This window comes from Talpa occidentalis, unplaced genomic scaffold (genome assembly GCF_014898055.3).
Source record: "Talpa occidentalis isolate TD23 unplaced genomic scaffold, MPIMG_talOcc4v2.1 talOcc4.9, whole genome shotgun sequence".
NCBI lineage: Eukaryota > Metazoa > Chordata > Mammalia > Eulipotyphla > Talpidae > Talpa > Talpa occidentalis.
The window spans coordinates 53,562,986-53,581,265 of NW_023605305.1; the positions used below are offsets into that span (position 1 = coordinate 53,562,986).

Genomic DNA, 18,280 nt, shown 5'->3' on the forward strand with positions numbered 1-18,280 from the left:
CTCATTTGAGAGGTAGGGGTGGGGGGTAGGGGGGAAAGAGAGAACACTCGCTGGTAGTTCTTCTTATAACGGCACCAATGCCATTATTAGGATATTTTCAGGGCCTCCCTGGTGGTGCAAGGGGTTAAGCACCGCACCATGAAGCAATCTGCAGCCTCTGCAGCATGAGTTAGATTCCCGGTCAACCAGGGAGCAACCCACATGGCACAGCAGACCTCTCCTGTCTTGCCTGCTGCTCCCCTCGGCAGTGTATTTCAGTCAGTCTGCCTGTTCTGTTCCCCACTCTCTCTCTAGTGAATCCTCTCACCCCCTGCATCTTTGGCCCGTACCTCAGCTCTTTTATGCATAAATCAATCTTTTTTCAAAAAAAACAAAATACCATTTTCAGGTCCTCATATAAAACTAATTATCTTCCATAGACCCCATTTCTGAATACTGTCACTTAAAGGTTAAAGTTTTAACATATGAATGGGGAGGGTCATAATTTACTTCACAGAAATTTACATTTATATTTAACACAGAATCTTCAATTCAATAAATTAACATTGGTCAAAAACTGAACGAGAGGGCCTCCCCTGGTGGCGCAGCAGTTGAACGCTGGGCTGCGAAGCTGCCCGTAGCCTCTGCAGCGCCGGTTCGATCCCCAGCTGCTGGCGAGGGTCCCACAAGGTGCGCAGACCTCTCCTGCTGCGCCCACTGCTCCCCTCAGCAGTGTACTTCGGTCCTTCTGCCTGTTCTGCTCCTCACTCTGGCTCTGGTGAATTCTCTCAGCCTCCTGCACTCTGACAGTACCCAGTGTTTGTATAAATAAATCTTAAAAAAAAAAACAAAAACCGAACTAGAGTATTCTTTCTTTTCAGAAACAACAGAAATAACATCCAAGTTAAGGAAAGGTTACATACTCAATTTCTAGGTCCTTGTGATATGCATTAAATAATTACTATCCAATCTAAAATTAAAAAAAATAAAATTAAATGTCTGCCTTGAGAAAAAAAGAATTCATTTTTATATCATTTGGGATGATAAGCAGTTATTTGGTAATATGGTTTAAAAACTATGAGGTCTTAAAGCAATCCTGTATATTGCATAAGAATATAATTTGCACTATGATAAAACATAAGACAGGATTAATTAAGAGAATTCGTGAGTACCAATCATCATCAATTTTTATTATGTTTCATAAGATATATGTGTGCAGTTATTTTCTTACAATGGTAAGACTTTGAAAGTTTAAAACATTATAGAAAATAATCGATATTAAACATATTTAGTCCACACTGAGATACTGTGTATATAAAATGCCTTATTTATTAATGGGTCAATATGTTATGAAACCATTAAAATATTATTGTAATTTTATAAGTGGAACACACCAAAACAAACAGTTTTAATTACAAATGATCACTCAGAGAGCATATGTATTTGATAAAATGCTCAAGTAAAGAATCTTGGAAAATAAGAAAAGGCTGAAGTAACATAAATTGGACATGTAAAATACATAGTTATAGTAAAACAACACACAGCCATAGAAATAAACAAACTGAAATTACATTAAAAAAATAAAATAATCTTTATACAGCGAAGAACAGAGCACCGAAAGAGACAAAAGCATAAATCTAGGACTTGTTGGACATTCAGAAACACTGAAAGATAGGAAACGCTTATAGTATGAAAGGACACTTGGGAAAATGGTGTTGAAAAACTTAGATGGTGCTTAAAAACTAGATTCATCAAAATGAATCGGTACACATGTTGCAATAGACTTTAAAATTAATTTGGTAAATTTCTTCTTCCACATGTACTCTTCCTTCTCCTCCTACTTTTTTTTAAATTTTCTATGGCTACTTAAGAACTAATTAGGAAAGCTTTAAGAACTAAGAATAATTGTTCCATATTGTGTGTGATTCCATGAGTCTGTGTGCACACGTAGAAACGTGCAGCCGGGTAGTTTATAAAAAGTCAAATAAATAATTTCAATTGTTAACATCTGTTAACAATATTTGTAAAGTCTGCTTTCTGAGATAAGGCAGTAAAATGTTTTACTTTTATGTGCTTTTAGTATATAGACAGCGTGGAGAGAATACCTCTCAAAACATAAAAGAGAAAGTTATTTGAAAGTAAAAAATTTAAAATGATCACATAGTGAGTTTGAATAGAATGTCCAGAGTCATCTAAAGAAACATATGGCCTCCTAAGTCAGAATTGGCAATAATCACACAAAATGTTTTAATGTATTTAACCAAAAAGAGGTGACAAGTAAATGTGTATGAGATTGCAGGATAGGGTGTTATTCACTCAGTTTGTTTAATGCTATGGTTATTCATCATCATCCTTAATTACATATATAACTTCATATTCAGCCAGGAATGTAAAGAAAAAGGAAACACAGAAACAAACTGGCCATCCAAGCATGATATATTGGTGAAGAGTAGGCTGGTGCTTCTCAGGTGTTGTGAGTCTCCATCTGCCTCACAGACAGAAATTTCACTCCTGTGAAACAAGGCACATCAGGTTCTCAAAATGCAATGCCATTAAACATTAGAATCAAATAATTGTTGCTTCATTCTGACTCCATGCTCACTAAGCAACCTTCTGCTCATTTGGCTTTGCATGCAATTTGTCTACAGGGATGTGCTGATGAGTAATTCTAGTCCACCCAGTCAATATTAGATTGGAATTCTGATTTATTAAGTGTTTTATCTTTGGCTAGCTCAAGTTCATCCTTGGAACATGGATCCACTCGCAGATTGCAGACAAAATTAAATTTCTTGTCATGCTGAGGACCAGTTCACAGACTACGGTGAATCCATTACAGCGAATGCTACCATAGAAGACTCTTGACCGTCAGCCAGCATTTTCTAAACTAAAGCTCTTTGCCTTTCCTGGGCCAAATGTTCACAACTGTCAAGGAACCAGAGTAGATTTAGATTATAGCAACAGGGGGTACTTAATTTTATATGATTGCTTGACTTATTTTTCTGCTCTTGATATTGCTTCAAAATGACCCAGACAACATCATTTTGCAAGCTGCAAAAGTAGAATTGTGAGGGTAGAAATTACCTGAGAGCTGGAGTTAGAAAGTGAAAAGTGGAAATAAACAAAAAGGGGGCTGTTGGAATAAAAAAGGCATCCATGTGATACCTGTTTCACACACTGTTTATCCTTGTGCCCACTACTTCAACTTCAACTCTTTCCTGGTATCTTTTTTTTTCTTTCTTTTAATGACAAAGACAAAATGCTGAGGAGTAAAGACTCTAAGAGACTCTGAAAATGAGGACTGAAGTAAGAGTGTTGGTTGGTAAAATTAATGTTATCCAGAAAATAGATAAACAGGAGAGAGAAAACTCAAAGATACAAATCCACAGTAAAGGAAATTTGTATTATTAAGGCAATAATGCAGTGGTTCTTACATTTGGGGTTAGAAACTGGATAATTTTCTTCACTTATCAGCACACGGGCTATAAAGGAAATGAAGGGAAAAAATAGGCTAAGACATATAGGTAAGGATGAATTTTTTATTAGCTTCATGAATGCAAGGTAAGTTATCAATAAGTAACAAGACAATCACATAATAAAATAATACCAGCTATATTTATCGAACTTGAATTTACAAATATAATAAGCAATTCTCAGAAACTTACACATACATCTAAGTGTGGTTCGTATAAGTTGATGAACAGTTACGATGTGCTAATTCTAAGCAATAAATTAGTTTAGGTCACTGGGGTTAATGATGAAGAGTTTCATACTGAAATCACTAAGTCGGATGTTCTCTTAAGAAATACTTAAGCTGGACCTCCCAGGTGGCACAGTGGGTTGAGCTCCACGCTGTGAAGCTGTCCACAGCCTCTGCAGCGTGGGTTCAATTCCCAGCTGGCCAGGGAGATACCCAAATGGTGAGGCAGACCTCTCCTGCCTTGCCCGCTGCTCCCCTCAGCAGTGTCTTTGGTCCATCTGCCTGTTCTGTTCCCTACTCTGTCTCTGGTGAATTCTCTCACTGTCCCTCGACTCTGGCCTGTACCCTAGTTTTGTATAAATAAGTAAATTTAAAAAAATATTTAAGCTAATTGACTCAGCACATAGTTGCATGTATTCTGGGCAATAAAATAATTTAAAATAAAACAGAACCAAGAAACTATGGACACACATACTGACCTTTATTCATTTATTCCACTTATTCTCATACATATCTACGCATTGTGTCTTAACTCTTCTTTCACTGAAAACCCCATTCATATCCCACTTAAAAGGTATTTATTTTTGCATAGAAGAGCTGGGGTGTGGGCCAGAGGTGTGTGTGGGGGGTGTGGTGAGAGGATTCCCCACAGAATGGGGAGTGGGGAGCAGAACAGGCAGATCTACTGAAATATACTGCTGAGGGGAGCAGCGGGTGAGACAGAAAAGGTCTGATGCATCTTGTGGGTTAGTTTCTTGGCCTGTATTGAACTCAGGCCATAGCAGTGATAGTGCTGAGACTTAACCCCTACACTACCAAGGAGGCCCCATATTCCACTTTTCTCTCTTTTATCCAAGCTTTTGTTGGTGATGTATATATAATTTCATTTATATTGTACTCTATTTTTTCCTTTCCATCTCATATTGGCTTGTCCTCTCATTAAGATCCTAGCATCTGGGCCTCCCTGGTGGCGCAAGGTGTTAAGTCGAAGCACTATGAAACTACCCAAAGTCACTGTAGCACGAGTTCCATCCCCTGTCAGGGAAGTGACCCACATGGCACAACAGACCTCTCCTGTCTGGCCAGCTGTGTCCTTCAGCAGTGTACTTAAGCAGATCCGCCTATTCTGCTCCTCACTCTGTCTCTGGTGAATCCTCGCACCACCTGCCCCCGCCCCAGCACCTCTGGCCTGCACCCCAGCTCTCGTATGCATAAATAAATCAATCTCTTCTTTTTTTTTTTTAAAAAGCTGGGCCTCCCCTGGTGGCGCAGGCGGTTGAAAAACGCACTGTGAAGCTGTCCGCAGGCTCTGCAGCGCTGGTTCCATCCCGGCCAGCGGGCGGCGAGGGTCCCACATGGTGCAGCAGACCTCTCCTGTTGCGGCCGCTGCTCCCTTCAGCAGTGTATTTCCTCAATCTGCCTGTTCTGTTTCCCACTCTGTCTCTGGTGAATCCTCTCACACCCCCCACCCCCCGCGCATCTGGCCTGTACCCCGTTTCTTGTGTAAATGAATAAATAAATCTTTAAAAAAAAAAAAAAGCTCCGGGCCTCCCCGGTGGCGCAGCGGTTGAGCGCTGGGTTGCAAAGTTGCCCGAAGCCTCCACGGCACCGGTTCAATCCCCGGCTGCTCCCCGGCCACCGGAGGAGGGTCCCACATGGCGCGCAGACCTCTCCTGCCGTCCGCTGCTCCCCTCAGCAGTGTACTTCGATCCTTCTGTCTGCTTTGCTCCCCGCTCTGGCTCTGGTGAATTCTCTCACCCTCCCGCGCTTCTGACTGTACCCAGTGCCTGTATAAATAAATAAATAAATCTAAAAAAAAAAAAAAAAGCTCCTGGCATCTCCATCCTCCACTTCCATCTCCATTAATCTGTGTGTTATATGTCCCAGAGGCCTTGCTTCCTTCAGGAACTTTATTAGTATTGTCTCTGGTTTCCTTGGCAACCCCTACCTGTCAAATTTTTTTCTAATTATTTAAGGAAATCTGGCTACATCACTAATAATCACTAACTGGAAATAGTAGAAGAAAAGGAAAATGTCTCTAAAGAAAGAAAAGTGTCCCTTCTCATTTTCTCTGAGAAGGGAAGTGGGCAGATTTAAAGGAGACAGAAAAATACTGAGTCTAAGGAGATGGAAATAAGATGTGTGAAGAAGGTATTGATTTACATGGTTTGTTATTTTAATTTGTCAATACAATGTTAGGAATACACTCAGGAAATGTTCCAGACCATAACCTCATTAGCCGGGCTACTGAATCACCTATCCAACCAAAATTCTCTTAGGCCTAGCTCAACTCATGTGGAGTACAGAAAATCATATTTTTGGACTACTATGAAAATATGAAATACAAACCTTTAGGATAGGAGCAAAAACATGCAAACTAAAGGAACTCCAATATTAACATTAAAAACTACTAGTATACAGGGCCTCCCCGGTGGCACAGTGGTTGAGCGCTGGGTTGTGAAGCTGCCTGCAACCTCTGCAGTGCTGGTTGGATCCCCGGCTGCCGGGCGAGGGTCCCAAATGGCGCGCAGACCTCCCCTGCCGCCCGCTGCCTGTTTTGCTCTCCGTCTGGCCCTAGTGAATTCTCTCACCCTCCCGTGCTTCTGACTGTACCCAGTGCTTGTATAAATAAATCTTTGGAAAAAAAAAAAAAACTACTAGTATACAATGTAAAGGGGACTAAGATTAGTAACTACCAATGTTAACTTTAAGTCTGTTGATGCATTTATAAAATATAACTAGAGAGATTTTATTACTTTGTATAGTATATTCTATATTTCATTCTGTAGTTTCACTACTTTTATTAAATGAAGACATCAGGGTCTCCCTGGTGGCCTAGGGTTTAAGTCTCAGCGCTATCACTGCAGGGACTTGAGTTCAATCCCCAGCCAGGGAGCAAACCCATAGTAGACTCCTGTCTTACCAGCTCCTCCCCTTGTGTATTTCAGTTGCTCTTCCTGTTCTACTTCCAACTCTGTCTCTGGTGAATACTCTTAGCCCTTGCACCTCTGGCCGACACCCCAGTTCTTCAAGGCAAAAATAATTTAAAAAAATGAAGACGCCAGCATGGGGATTATGTGCCTTGTCTAAAGTTAATACAAGTACATACACTGCTGCTAAAACTGATAAACACACTCATTTTTTGGAACCAGTTTCTAAAAATCCCCTAATTAATATTGGATGTTAGTGAACAGTAAGGTGTTTAATGAAGTCCTCATTATAAAAAGCTGAAAATACTTATCAGAAGTTACTTCTTCCTGCTATTCAAGAAAATTGATTGTAATTTGGATTCTAAGCCACGCCAGGTGGGAAATTAAAAAGTGCTGATCTGTATAACCACAGAGTACTACTGAATAAATTCAATATTTGAATTATATTGTTGAGTCACTGGATTGATTATATCTTGGTAACATTTGAATAAAAAGTAAATATGCTATTGACAGTGAATTTATTTATTTAGTCATTACATATTGATAATCACAACATATTGATAATTACATATTGATAATCACAACATATTTCAGCATATTTAGGTCAGGACACTGTGATAACATTCAATTGTTTTTTAAGTAAGATCTTACTGTACATTTCTGGGTGTAGTACTTTTCCTGATTACTGTTATGTTGTTTGCCCATTAGGTTTCCCATCTCATTCCCATTATGAGCTAATACTGCTGTTTGGAGGGCTCTCCGTGTAAACCCCACCCACCTCCATCAAGAGATGAATGCTAACTGGGCCAAACTGACTAGGTTAATCTCCATGGAGAGCTGTCCTATTAACTCAAGCCTGGACCAATCAGCATTCTTTTGGACAGGGTAATGGACAGGGTTCTTTTAGGAATAATTTGATATCTGTAAGATACTGTGCATTAGCAGTGATAAATATAGTTCTAGTACTAAGAGAGATCACAGGATAGTTGAGGCAGATAAAGATATCAGGAGGTCTATAGAAGTTAAAATGGGAAATCTGAAAGCAAGCAAAGGTGGGCCTTTTTTCAGAAGGCTTAATTCAGAATTAATATATTTGAAATGTTGGATAGGAGAGAAAGGACAGATGTCATTAAACTAAGAAAGAGTTTCAAACTTTTGTTTTAGTGCCATGGACCTCTTTGTGAACCCATTTTCAGAACAATGGTTTTTAACTATGCAAAATACTTTGAATTACAAAGCTATCAAAATATTTTTTAACTGTCAGTATAGCAATAAATATGCTTCTTTATTAATGCACTAAAAAGCAAGATCTAATAGTTATTAACATAATTTGGAATAGTGGTGAATGTAAATGACATTTTGAGTTATCTGCAGCAGTCATAATGTGATATGAAAATATCACATGGTTTCTTTTGATTGCAAAGGCTTAGATATTACAAATACTATTAGGTTCATGGCCTACACTCAGAGTAGAAAGTCATGCTAACATTTATTTAGAGATTTAGTTAGATATAATTTCCTGTGCCACTATAGTCTATGCCAAGTTAAAAAAAAGAGATGCAATTTGAATTAATTCTCGACAGACTGTAGGAGATAACTAGGTGAATCAAACAGAAATGAGCTCTGGCCTTCAGGAATAGCATGTGCAAAGGCATGAGGTAATGAAAAAGGATAAGGATTGTTAGCAGATTGCTTTAGTTAAAATAAAGAATGAATTTGACAATGTGGTAGGAGGTAAAGCTGGAAAGATTGGCAAAATCTCATGTCTTTGGCTATGGGTTGACTGCACATTATGGTGATTCACTGTTATTCTGTTTTCACTTTGTTTGAAATTCCTTGCAAACTCTCCATTGCCTCACATTTATAGTGCAAGTTTCTTATAATTACTGTTGTAATCTAGCCTCAGCCTTCCTTTCCAGTCTCATTTATCATCACTTTTCCTGTCAAAAGAATGCTCCAGTGAGTTGCAAATAGTTAGATACATACTATTCTTTTTACCTCTACTTATGATAGTTGGAAGATCCTTCTCTGTGACTCAGTTGCCTCATCTGCAAAAAGCAAGCACTTTAGAGGTGTGGGGGTTAAATCAAACAGTTACTCAAATGTGCTTAGAACTATACCTACCTAACTTGGTAAGCTCTCAGTAAAGGATAGTTATTATAATTATTATTTTTACCTATAATGACTTTTCCTCTTGCTCAACTGGTCAACAACTCCTTTACATTTTTTTTTAAAACCAATTTAAACTTTACTTCTTCCAGAAAGTTGTTCTGATGATCTGACTTCCATTTCCTCCATATAAAATTAATAACTTCACCGTCTATATTTTATTGGACTCGTATAATTTAAATTTCTGTATTTTTCATGATGTAGTATTATATATCTATATAATTTTCCTCTACTATACTATGGAACCTTTAAAGGAAGGGCAGAATATTATCTTTTATGTCAACAGTGCTTCATTGTACATCCTTTCATGAATGGCAGTCATTAATAAGACACTTTAAATTCTGGGTCTAGTGATAAGATATTTCAAAGATATAATGGTAGACTATGTGGTGTAGGTTTTTGATAATAGCATGGTTGGCCACTCTTCCTATACAAATCCTTTATAAATTTGTGTTTTCAAGGTTTTGTTCTAGGCTGAACCTTACTTTCTCACTCTACACACCTTTCCTTGGGAAACTCAGTGACATCCGTGGCATCACTTGTTGTGAGGTAACACTTGAATCTTAACTAAGAGCTCTGTGTCCTATGTTTCATTTCCAAGTAACTGATGTATACATCTAACTTATTTCAGATAGCAACAAGAACCTTCAAATCAATATACAAAAATCAAACTCATTAGAAAAAAAAAATCTTAAACACTATCCATCCTCACTTGGTTCATATTCTCATAATTTCTAGTCACCTGAATTATCCACTTCTTTTAAAAAAACTATTTTTTTCTGATTAATAAAAAGTAATACGTTCTCTTTGTAAAAAGAAACTAAATGTATGCACTGTATGATTTAGCAATCCCATCTACTAGAGATAATCACTGTTCACTTTGTGTGATATATATGTTCTACCAGACCTTTACATGCACGCATTAAGCATACTTACTGACTTACGCAGTAGTTTCCGTTTCTTTGTCACTGGAGTAGTTACCTACTCTTGATACATCTTTTCAAAAACATGAGTGAGTGACACTTCTAAAAGGCAAATTTCATCATGTTGTGCCCTGCTTAACAACCCTAAAAGGCTATTCTTTTTTTTTTTTTAATAGAGGCATGTTTTATTTATTTGTTTGTTTGTTTGTTTATACAAGCACTGGGTACAGTCAGAAGTGCGGGAGGGTGAGACAATTCACCAGAGCCAGAGGGGAGAGCAGAGCAGGCAGAAGGACCGAAGCACACTGCTGAGGGGACCAGCGGGTGGCAGGAGAGGTCTGTGCGCCCTGTGGGACCCTCCTTTGGTGGCCGGGGAGCAGCCGGGGATCGAACCGGCACGGCAGAGGCCGCGGGCAGCTTCGCAACCCAGCGCTCAACTGCTGCGCCACCAGGGAAGCCCAAAGGCTATTCATTTCTTGTAGTATAAAATCTAAACTTTTAAGATGATATTCAAAGTCCTGCATGATTTGGTCCTTGCTGTTTTTCTAGCACTGGTGTCAGATTTGACTGTGTTATATTCCAGTTTTGAAGCATTGGACAAGATTTCAACTGTCAAGAGAAGATCAAAAATACTTACCACAGGGCAATAACAGTATATAAAGAACCCACCATACTGTCTGATTTAGAGTTAATAAATATTGGTTAATGCCAAAGAACAAATTGTTTTTTGTATATTTTATGTTCAGTTTTGCTTTCTGAGTAGGATCCTCTGAGGTGTTAATTGGGTAACATTTGAACATAGTGGGAACAACCACCACCCACCCCCTCACAAAAGAATGAATAGGGTTGACGGTGGGAGGTGAAAACCTAAGTGGCTGAAGAAGAAAGGCCAGTCCCCACAGTTATCATTATAACTTTTTGCTGGAGGCATGGAGGTTGTACCAAAAAAAAAAAAAAAATTGTTTAGAAGCTTTTTGGGAGAAGCAACTATCGTAATAAACGGGACTGTGGAGAGTTTGTTCTTTTGTCCAGGGTTATGCATGTCAGATTTACGATTCTTTTGAATTTGACGCTGTGTGGAGGTTGGCAATGAACGGATTTAGTGATATTCCAGTTACACAATTATTTTCTATCCTTCAGATCAGCGTCCACTCTGCCCTCCCCCGTACTTTATCTTTGACGCCTGCCAGAAACTCATTCATTCAGCAAATATTTGGGTGACCTCCCCTTTCCCTGTCTGCTGACAGGGAAAGTCCTAAACTTTCCAAGGTCAGTTTTCCAAGGTCAGTCCTAAACTCTCCGATGGTGACTTTTCGGACACTCCAAAGCTAAAGTTCGTCCCTCTCCTTTCAGTGCAACCTAGCTCCCCTCATCCCCTTCATTCATCGTGTCAAGATCGTACCCCAGCGCCTGAACGCCTCTCCTGCTCCGCGGAGTTACTTGGCATCAGCAGTGGCCTTTTAGACCTCCACCAGCTCAGGGCACGGCACGGAACAGAGGTCTGGGAAATGTTTACTGAGCGAGTGTCCAGCGCAGCTCAGTGACATCACGTCTTGCGTGCAGAGGCGTCAGTCCGCAGCCCTCTCCCGGGAGGCCCGGAGGCCGGAGGCCTTAAGTCACAGCTTAGAACGTGCTTCGAATAGCTCAAGCGCGGCCTTTACCTTTCAACCTCCCACGAGCAGCGCGGCCTCGTCAGCGCCGAGCCCCGCCGCCCAGCGCGGCCCGGACCCCGGACACGACTCGCCGCCTGGAGGGCGCCGGCGCGCTCCCGCGCCTCGGGAAGAGAGGTGCGAGGGGCGCGGGCAGCTCACCTATCGCGGTGTTTCCTCCAGCCCCCGCTCCCGGGGGAGCTCTCGCGAGAGGAGCCAAAAGAAGATGGCTGTGCCCTGTATTTCGGCGTGAAGCCGCGGAGGCGGCTGCGGTGGCCGGGACGGGGTTCCTGGCGTCGTGGGCGCCTGAGCGCTAGCTCCCCCCAGCGAGCGCGCGCCCCTGCGTGCCTAGGCGCGAGCCGACTCTTTTCCTCCGGGAGATGCGTTTGTCCCTGGCTCGGGGACACCCTGGGAGTTCATGCTGCGCTGGAGGCGCCTGGCCGCCGCTCTAATCGCCGTGTGCCGCCGCAGCGCCAGCTCTGTCGCCGGCGGTGAGCCTCCCGGATCTCCTCTCTGCCCCCGGCGGCGGCGATGACCGGGGAGAAGATCCGCTCTCTGCGGAGGGACCACAAGCCCAGCAAAGAAGAGGGGGACCTGCTGGAGCCCGGGGATGAGGAAGCGGCGGCTGCCCTCGGCGGCACCTTTACCGGGGGCAGGATTGGCACTGGCGGCAGCGGCAAGGGCGGCAAAGCCTGTCATAAGATCTTCAGTAACCATCACCACCGGCTGCGGCTGAAGACAGCTCCGGCCTCCTCCAATCCCCCCGGCGCCCTGGCCCTGCCGCTGCTCAATTCCTCCGTGACTACCACCTCCCAGTCCCCGGCTCTGCTAGCGGGCACCGACCCCATTGCTGTCGTCGCAGTTGGAGGCAGTTGCCCCGCACAATACCCGGTGCACGAGTGCGTCTTCAAGGGGGATGTGAGGAGACTGTCCTCTCTCATCCGCACACACAATATCGGGCAGAAAGATAATCACGGTGAGGAGTGCTCGCCCCTCTCCACCTCTCCTTTCCCGAGTCTAGGGTGTGCCTTGCCAGGCCTCTGGAATGCTAGGCTCCCTTCCAGCAGACCCTTCTTTCCTCTCCTTTGCTCATCTTCCGGGCGAAATGCCCGTAAATCATGGCCAGTTCAGTAGCAGCATGCCAGTGATCTGGGCATTGGTTCTTGTGGGTGCAAAGGAATGCTTCCTCCCTTGCCCCCTTCAAAGTTTCCTGTTTTGTTTATCTCTGAGTCAGGCGTTCAGTGTGTTGATTCTTGACTGATATTTTAGGTTTCATGTCTTCCAACCTGGCCCTTCTTCCTTCCTTTGTTTATATTTCTTTTTCTTTTTTCTCTCCCCCCCGCCACCACCTTGAGAACTGGAATTCTGAACTAAAAAATTGACTGTCCATTCTTACCCAGATACAGATCCAACTTGACTGCAATTGGTCGTGATTTCTACCTGCCATCAGGTTGCCTCATCCCCCTACCCCCTTGCTTTAGGAAACTTTGATTCAAAGTGTCTGTACTTTGCATTTAAGATGGAATATAGAATGCTTTGGTTTCTGGGAATCACACAGAAGTTTGTAGGCACTTGATACCTAGACCTGTATAGTCACTTGTGAGTAGTTGAATTTTGTTGGGATAGAGTTTGAGTTTTTTGATTTTTGTATGAAGATAACTGCTAATAGTAATGTTTATTTTGAAGATGATTACTAAAGGTAGTGCTGTGATTTTTCGTACTAATTTCATGCCTATATAACATAGTATCTTTTTCAGGGATATTCTTTTTGCCTTAAATTATAAGCTGAATTCTAGTGACAACGTGATTGAGTTAAATTTTAAGCAGCAGTAAATTTTTTAATGAAAACTAATGTAAACTGTTTTTTTTTTTTTTAGATTTAGTGAGGTAGGCCATTTTAAGCTGGGTAGTTGGCAAATATTGTTAGCTCCAGTTTTAACTGAACATGAGTACTGTACATATTAGTTAGAACATACTCCATTCTGTGCTCAAAATATCATATTAATGAAATACTTGCCTCTGCAGAAGCTCCCTTAATTCCACAGGACCCTAGGCTTCTCATCTAAAATTAGGGCAAAAACTGAGATTAAAAAAACAAGATTTCTTGTTGTTTGTACAATTCTCTAACAACTTCACTTTGTGTTCTGAATTTACAATATTGTAATCATATCACTACCTGTCATCATAAATCCTGACAGCTGCACCCAGTTTTTCATTCCTACATTCAATTGATTTTATCATTTTTCACTGTTGCAACAAACATGCTATTATTTGTTTATGACAATTATATTCTAACCCTTAGAATGTGGGAGATGTGTTGGAGCTTCAGATTAGTAGTTATTAGGAAGTTTTTCAGATTTAGTCTTCTTAGTAGTTACAGATTTTATTTTACGGCTGTTGCCTTTAAAAGAGTTACATTACCTTGAAATAGCCCTGAAAACATATAAAAGCTTCCTTTTGAGAGTTAACTCTCTTTGAAAGAGATAGATGAGTATGACTGACCAAGTATAATAGTAAACTATATTAGAACTGGTTTTCTTGGTTGATCACACAAGGTGCAGAATTACAGGATCATTATTGGACTTCCCTTAGTCCAGCATCTAAGAGTTGGTTTCTTAAAGTACAAATTTTGTTCAAAGTAATTAGAATCCTAAATACCTTTAAGCTTTTGTCCTTAACACAGTTTCACCTTTTAAATTGCCTTGAGATATAAAATCATCACATTATGCTTAGCTGCCCTTATATTTTTGATATTTCTAATAAATGTAACCAGCGGTTTATATATGCCTGTGGCAAGTATATTGTTTTTTCCCCTGCAATATACATTTTGATCTCTTGTGAAGTTTCCTAGGTAGTTTCTATTTAATGCTTTAATTTAATGTGTTATTTCTTTAATCCCCTTCTCCCCTATAGCTGCAAAACTTTCCCTTTACATTACTTTTACTCTTGATATTTTGCTAACCTAAGTTCTTTATTAGATTTTTAGAGTATTTCCCTTCCACATTACAGATGATAAATACTAAGTTTTAAATGACCCAAGCAAAAACAAGTTATAGATTATATTTGGGTTGTTATGATACATGCATAGCAGAATGATGCACTCATACAGATACAGAGCAGAGCCATGCAGTAATTATACCACATCATATTAGTTTTATATTCACTGTAGAGATTTCTTCCGCAGCATGATGATGTTTATCATCATCATGGTAGACAGTGTGAGTGTGTCAACACTGCCAAGTGTATACATACATTATCACTTTTAATTCTCACAATAACTCTGCAAAGCAGATAGTTGTATCTTTACTTTAAAAGGTGAGGAAAATGAGGCCTGGAGATGAAACTTTGCTAAATTTATAAATTATATTTAGTATAAGTTCCAAAGCTGGGAATTGCAGTAATAGTTTAGACTCGAAAGGCCATGCTCAACCTCTCTGTTAAGAAGGGCCCACTGTACTGCAAATAACTTATTTCTAATAATGTGTATGTGGCAATTTACAACAAGGTTCATAATATTTTATTTTCCCATTTAGTTCTTATAATAGACTTGTAGAGAAATTCTGCATTCTCTCATTTTTTCTTTTTTTCCCCCTTCTGTGTAGTGGCACAAGTAAATGGGCTAACTTGTCCATTTGATAGTTCTTTTGATATCTGACAAGAGTTATCATGTTCTCCTTATCTTCAAGTTAAACATTCCTAACTTCTGTATCTATTCCTCATATAACATCATTTATAAAATGCTTAGAATAGTTCCTGAAACACACTAAATAATATACAAGTCTTAAATAAGTACATAAAAATCTTAATCACCTTTTTTTTTTTTTAAAGATTTATTTATTTATGCATAGGAGAACTGAGGTACAGGCCAGAAGTCTGTGGGGGTGAGGGGGGTGGGGGGTGAGAGGATTCACCAGAGACAGAGCGGGGACCAAACAGGCAGACTGACTGAAATACACTGCTGAGGGGAGCAGCGGGAGAGTCAGGAGAGGTCCACTGTGCCATGTGGGTTGCTCCCTGGCCGGGGATCGAACTCATGCTGCAGTGGCTGTGGATAGCATTATAGGTTGTGTCTCAACCCCTTGCACCACCAGGGAGGCCCTTAATTACCTTCTTTTAATGAAACTCTAGTTTTTGATTTTTCCTTTTAAGGATGGTGCCCAGAACTAACCTTAGTGTTGGAGCTGTAGTGGCCTTATAAGCAAAGACAAAAGGAGACTATTGTTTTAAACAATATACATTTAACAGTATGTATTACTAAAAGACTCACATTTAGTAATGCTGTGCAAGAGTATTATTTTTAATATTGCTTTCTCTCAAGTGATTGGCAGCCTTTCCATTCTGTCCCTTCTTGCAAATATATAATCCTCAAAGCAGGACTTTACATTTACTGAATTTTATTTTACTAGTTTTTACCTTTATTCTTCGTTGCTGGAAAGTTTATTAAATCCTGATTTAGTCACTATTTAGTTCACTTTTATCTAGCTCTTTCAGCTTTTACTGCTCTTTGATTTAATAGGGTTTTTTTTTAATGCTTTTTTATTTTGCATAGAAGAACTGGGTATAGGCCACAGGTACAAGGTGAGAGGCTTCACCAGAGTCAGAGCGGGGAGCAGAACAGTAGATTTATTGAAATACACTGCTAAGGAAAGCATTGGGCAAGACAAGAGAGGTCTGCTGTGCCATATGTGGGTTAGCTTCTTTGTCGGTGATGTCACTGAGACTTAACCCTTAGGCCACCAGGGAGGCCTGATAATTTTTTTTTTAATGTGTATTTAACAATTACTGACTTAAATTGAATAGGTACAAGGATAGAGCATTTTCTTTTGTTGTAAAATGTGTATTAATTCCTTTTTCTGAGCCATCAGTTATTTTGAGGAATTTTTTATTTGGATTCAAACATCTTGAAATACAAGTTAGTCATAATAACAGTCTACGTCATATGTATACTCTGTTCAAATATGCCAAAGATTGTAACTCATCATATATTTAGTAACAGTTTTTCTTTGGGTGTGGAAAAAGACACTTCATTAAATGTACAAAAATTTATTTAACTTTATGTCTTTCATTACATACTATTTTTGTCTTTTTTTTTTTTTTAAGATTTATTTACCTATTTATGCATACAAGAGCTGGGGTACAGACCAGAGGTGCAGGGAGGGGGTGAGAGGATTCACCAGAGACAGAATGGGGAACAGAACAGGCAGATTGACCAAAGTACACTGCTGAGGGGAGAAGGGGGCGAGCCAGGAGCCGTCTGCTGCGCCATGCGGGCTGCTCCCTGAGGGGGGATTGAACTCGTGCTGCTGTGGCTGTGGACTGCTTCATAGTGCAATGCCTAACCCCTTGCACCACCAGGGAGTCCACTATTGTTTTCTTTAGTATAGAAATGAATTTTGAGACTAAGCCCTTTTTTACATTCAGAATGTAAAGATTTTTCTGAATTACTTTTGCCTTTGGTGGTTGGACAAAGCATCGTAGTGACATGCTGTTTTTTTGTGTTTTTTTTTTTTGTAATTGATGATAATGATTTTTACTTCTTTAGCACTTTAGAATTGAGGACACTTGTAAAGCATATAGAAGACTTGATTTTGACTACACTCTTTGTTAAACCTGTAATTTTATTTCTTCCCTTAATTGAGTTAAATTTCTCTTGGGCATTAGTAGGAAGCTTTTAGGTGTCAGAGTGATGAAAGCCCTTGATATATGAATTGCTCAAACCACTCTTTCCTAGATGTAAAAGTTTTTTCCCTATTCTTGAAGATTTGGCAGTTTCTACTCCCGTTAATTACATTGGCTGGCATGTGACAAGCCATCTTCTCTATACACAGTTAATTTTCATTTTTTATTTAATTGTAGTGTAATTTTGATACTATTTCCCACAATGAATAGATATTTCCAGTTTAAGTTAATATTCAATCAAGAGTATTCCTGTAAATGCAGGTCACTGAAGTGATAAAGAAATGGTTAATGAGTAACTTCTCTACCTGGTTCCTGACAGACAAGATGGAAGAAAATTTCTTCAGACAAAGGGTTTTAAAACATCTTAACTTCAGAAGATCAAAAATAATTTGATAATTGAGACAATAGGAAAATTAGTTTGGTGACCATATGGTATCTTTATTTTGCCTTATTCTGTATAAAACTTTAAATGTCCTCCTGATATTTTCCCACTTTATTTTTGTTACTAAACTCTTCATAATGGATGATGCAAGGAATAATGCATAATATGACTGAGAACAGGCACCTATAAAGCTACACTGCATGTCAGAAAAAAAAATCTTAAACTGAATCTCAGGAGAACGATTAGGGCCAGGAGAGAGTTAGAATGATGGCACATCCTTAAAAGAACACTAGTAGTTTTGTATCTATTCTCGTTTTGTAGTCATTTTTTTTGACGTTGTTTCTGAAAGGCACACCTCAGTTTCCCTTAGAAAATGACCTGTTTTTTCTAGGCCCCAAATTATTAAATGTTATGCATCCTAACTGGATATGAGGGTGAACTGGCAGTGAAATCTATCACTCCACTGATCTATTAGGGTTGATGCTGTTGATCTGAATGACTCTAGAATGTGATTTTACTTTCTTCACCTCTTATCCCTGTGTACCTCCAACACAGTAAGACTATCCTTGGGTTAAGTGACTGTGGATGGCATCATCGTTAACAGTAAGGAACCTGACCTATTACTTACACTTGTATGAACACATCTGTAGAGCTACCTCATAAAATGGAGGTCAGGAATCCTCTTCTCTTTCCTGCACTAAATATAATAAGAGCAGGTATTCTGACCTTTCAACTTTGTTTGAAAGCAGAAATGAGTACTTATTGATGATAGTGTATCCTGATAACTGTTAGTGAGGCAGGAGAATTCTGGAAGACTCACAATTGTGTTAATATCATTAAGTCACAGAAACAAATTTTTTTTTTAAGATTTT

The 18,280-nt window shown here is 39.8% G+C and overlaps 2 protein-coding genes and 1 long non-coding RNA gene across 5 annotated transcripts in view; 2 read left to right on the forward strand and 1 right to left on the reverse strand.

Annotated features, from left to right (window-relative positions):
- Positions 1-18,280, reverse strand: part of CTH (cystathionine gamma-lyase) — a 72,938-nt gene that overhangs the window by 36,885 nt on the left and 17,773 nt on the right. Inside the window, exons 1-2 of one of the 2 annotated variants that reach the window (XM_037500969.2) lie at positions 11,101-11,418; positions 3,411-3,458 (exon numbers count right to left, since the gene is read on the reverse strand). The exons of the other annotated variant lie outside the window; for it this stretch is intronic. The gene's annotated coding sequence lies outside the window, so the exon portion shown is untranslated. Of the gene's footprint in view, positions 1-3,410; positions 3,459-11,100; positions 11,419-18,280 lie in introns of those variants that run through there. 2 annotated transcript variants of the gene reach the window in all.
- Positions 7,370-10,406, forward strand: LOC119237017 (uncharacterized). 2 transcript variants are annotated; one of them, XR_005123177.1, is made up of 3 exons: positions 7,370-7,491; positions 9,237-9,324; positions 10,248-10,406. It is a non-coding gene; the product is annotated as an uncharacterized LOC119237017 (long non-coding RNA). The 2 variants fall into 2 exon arrangements; XR_005123178.1 differs by having other exon boundaries at positions 10,282-10,406.
- The window catches only part of ANKRD13C (ankyrin repeat domain 13C), a 70,763-nt gene continuing 64,025 nt past the window's right edge, over positions 11,543-18,280 (forward strand). Inside the window, exon 1 of the mRNA XM_037500966.2 lies at positions 11,543-12,323. Within this exon, the coding sequence (XP_037356863.1) occupies positions 11,879-12,323 (445 nt within the window). The 5' untranslated portion in view covers positions 11,543-11,878. The remainder of the gene's footprint in view (positions 12,324-18,280) is intronic.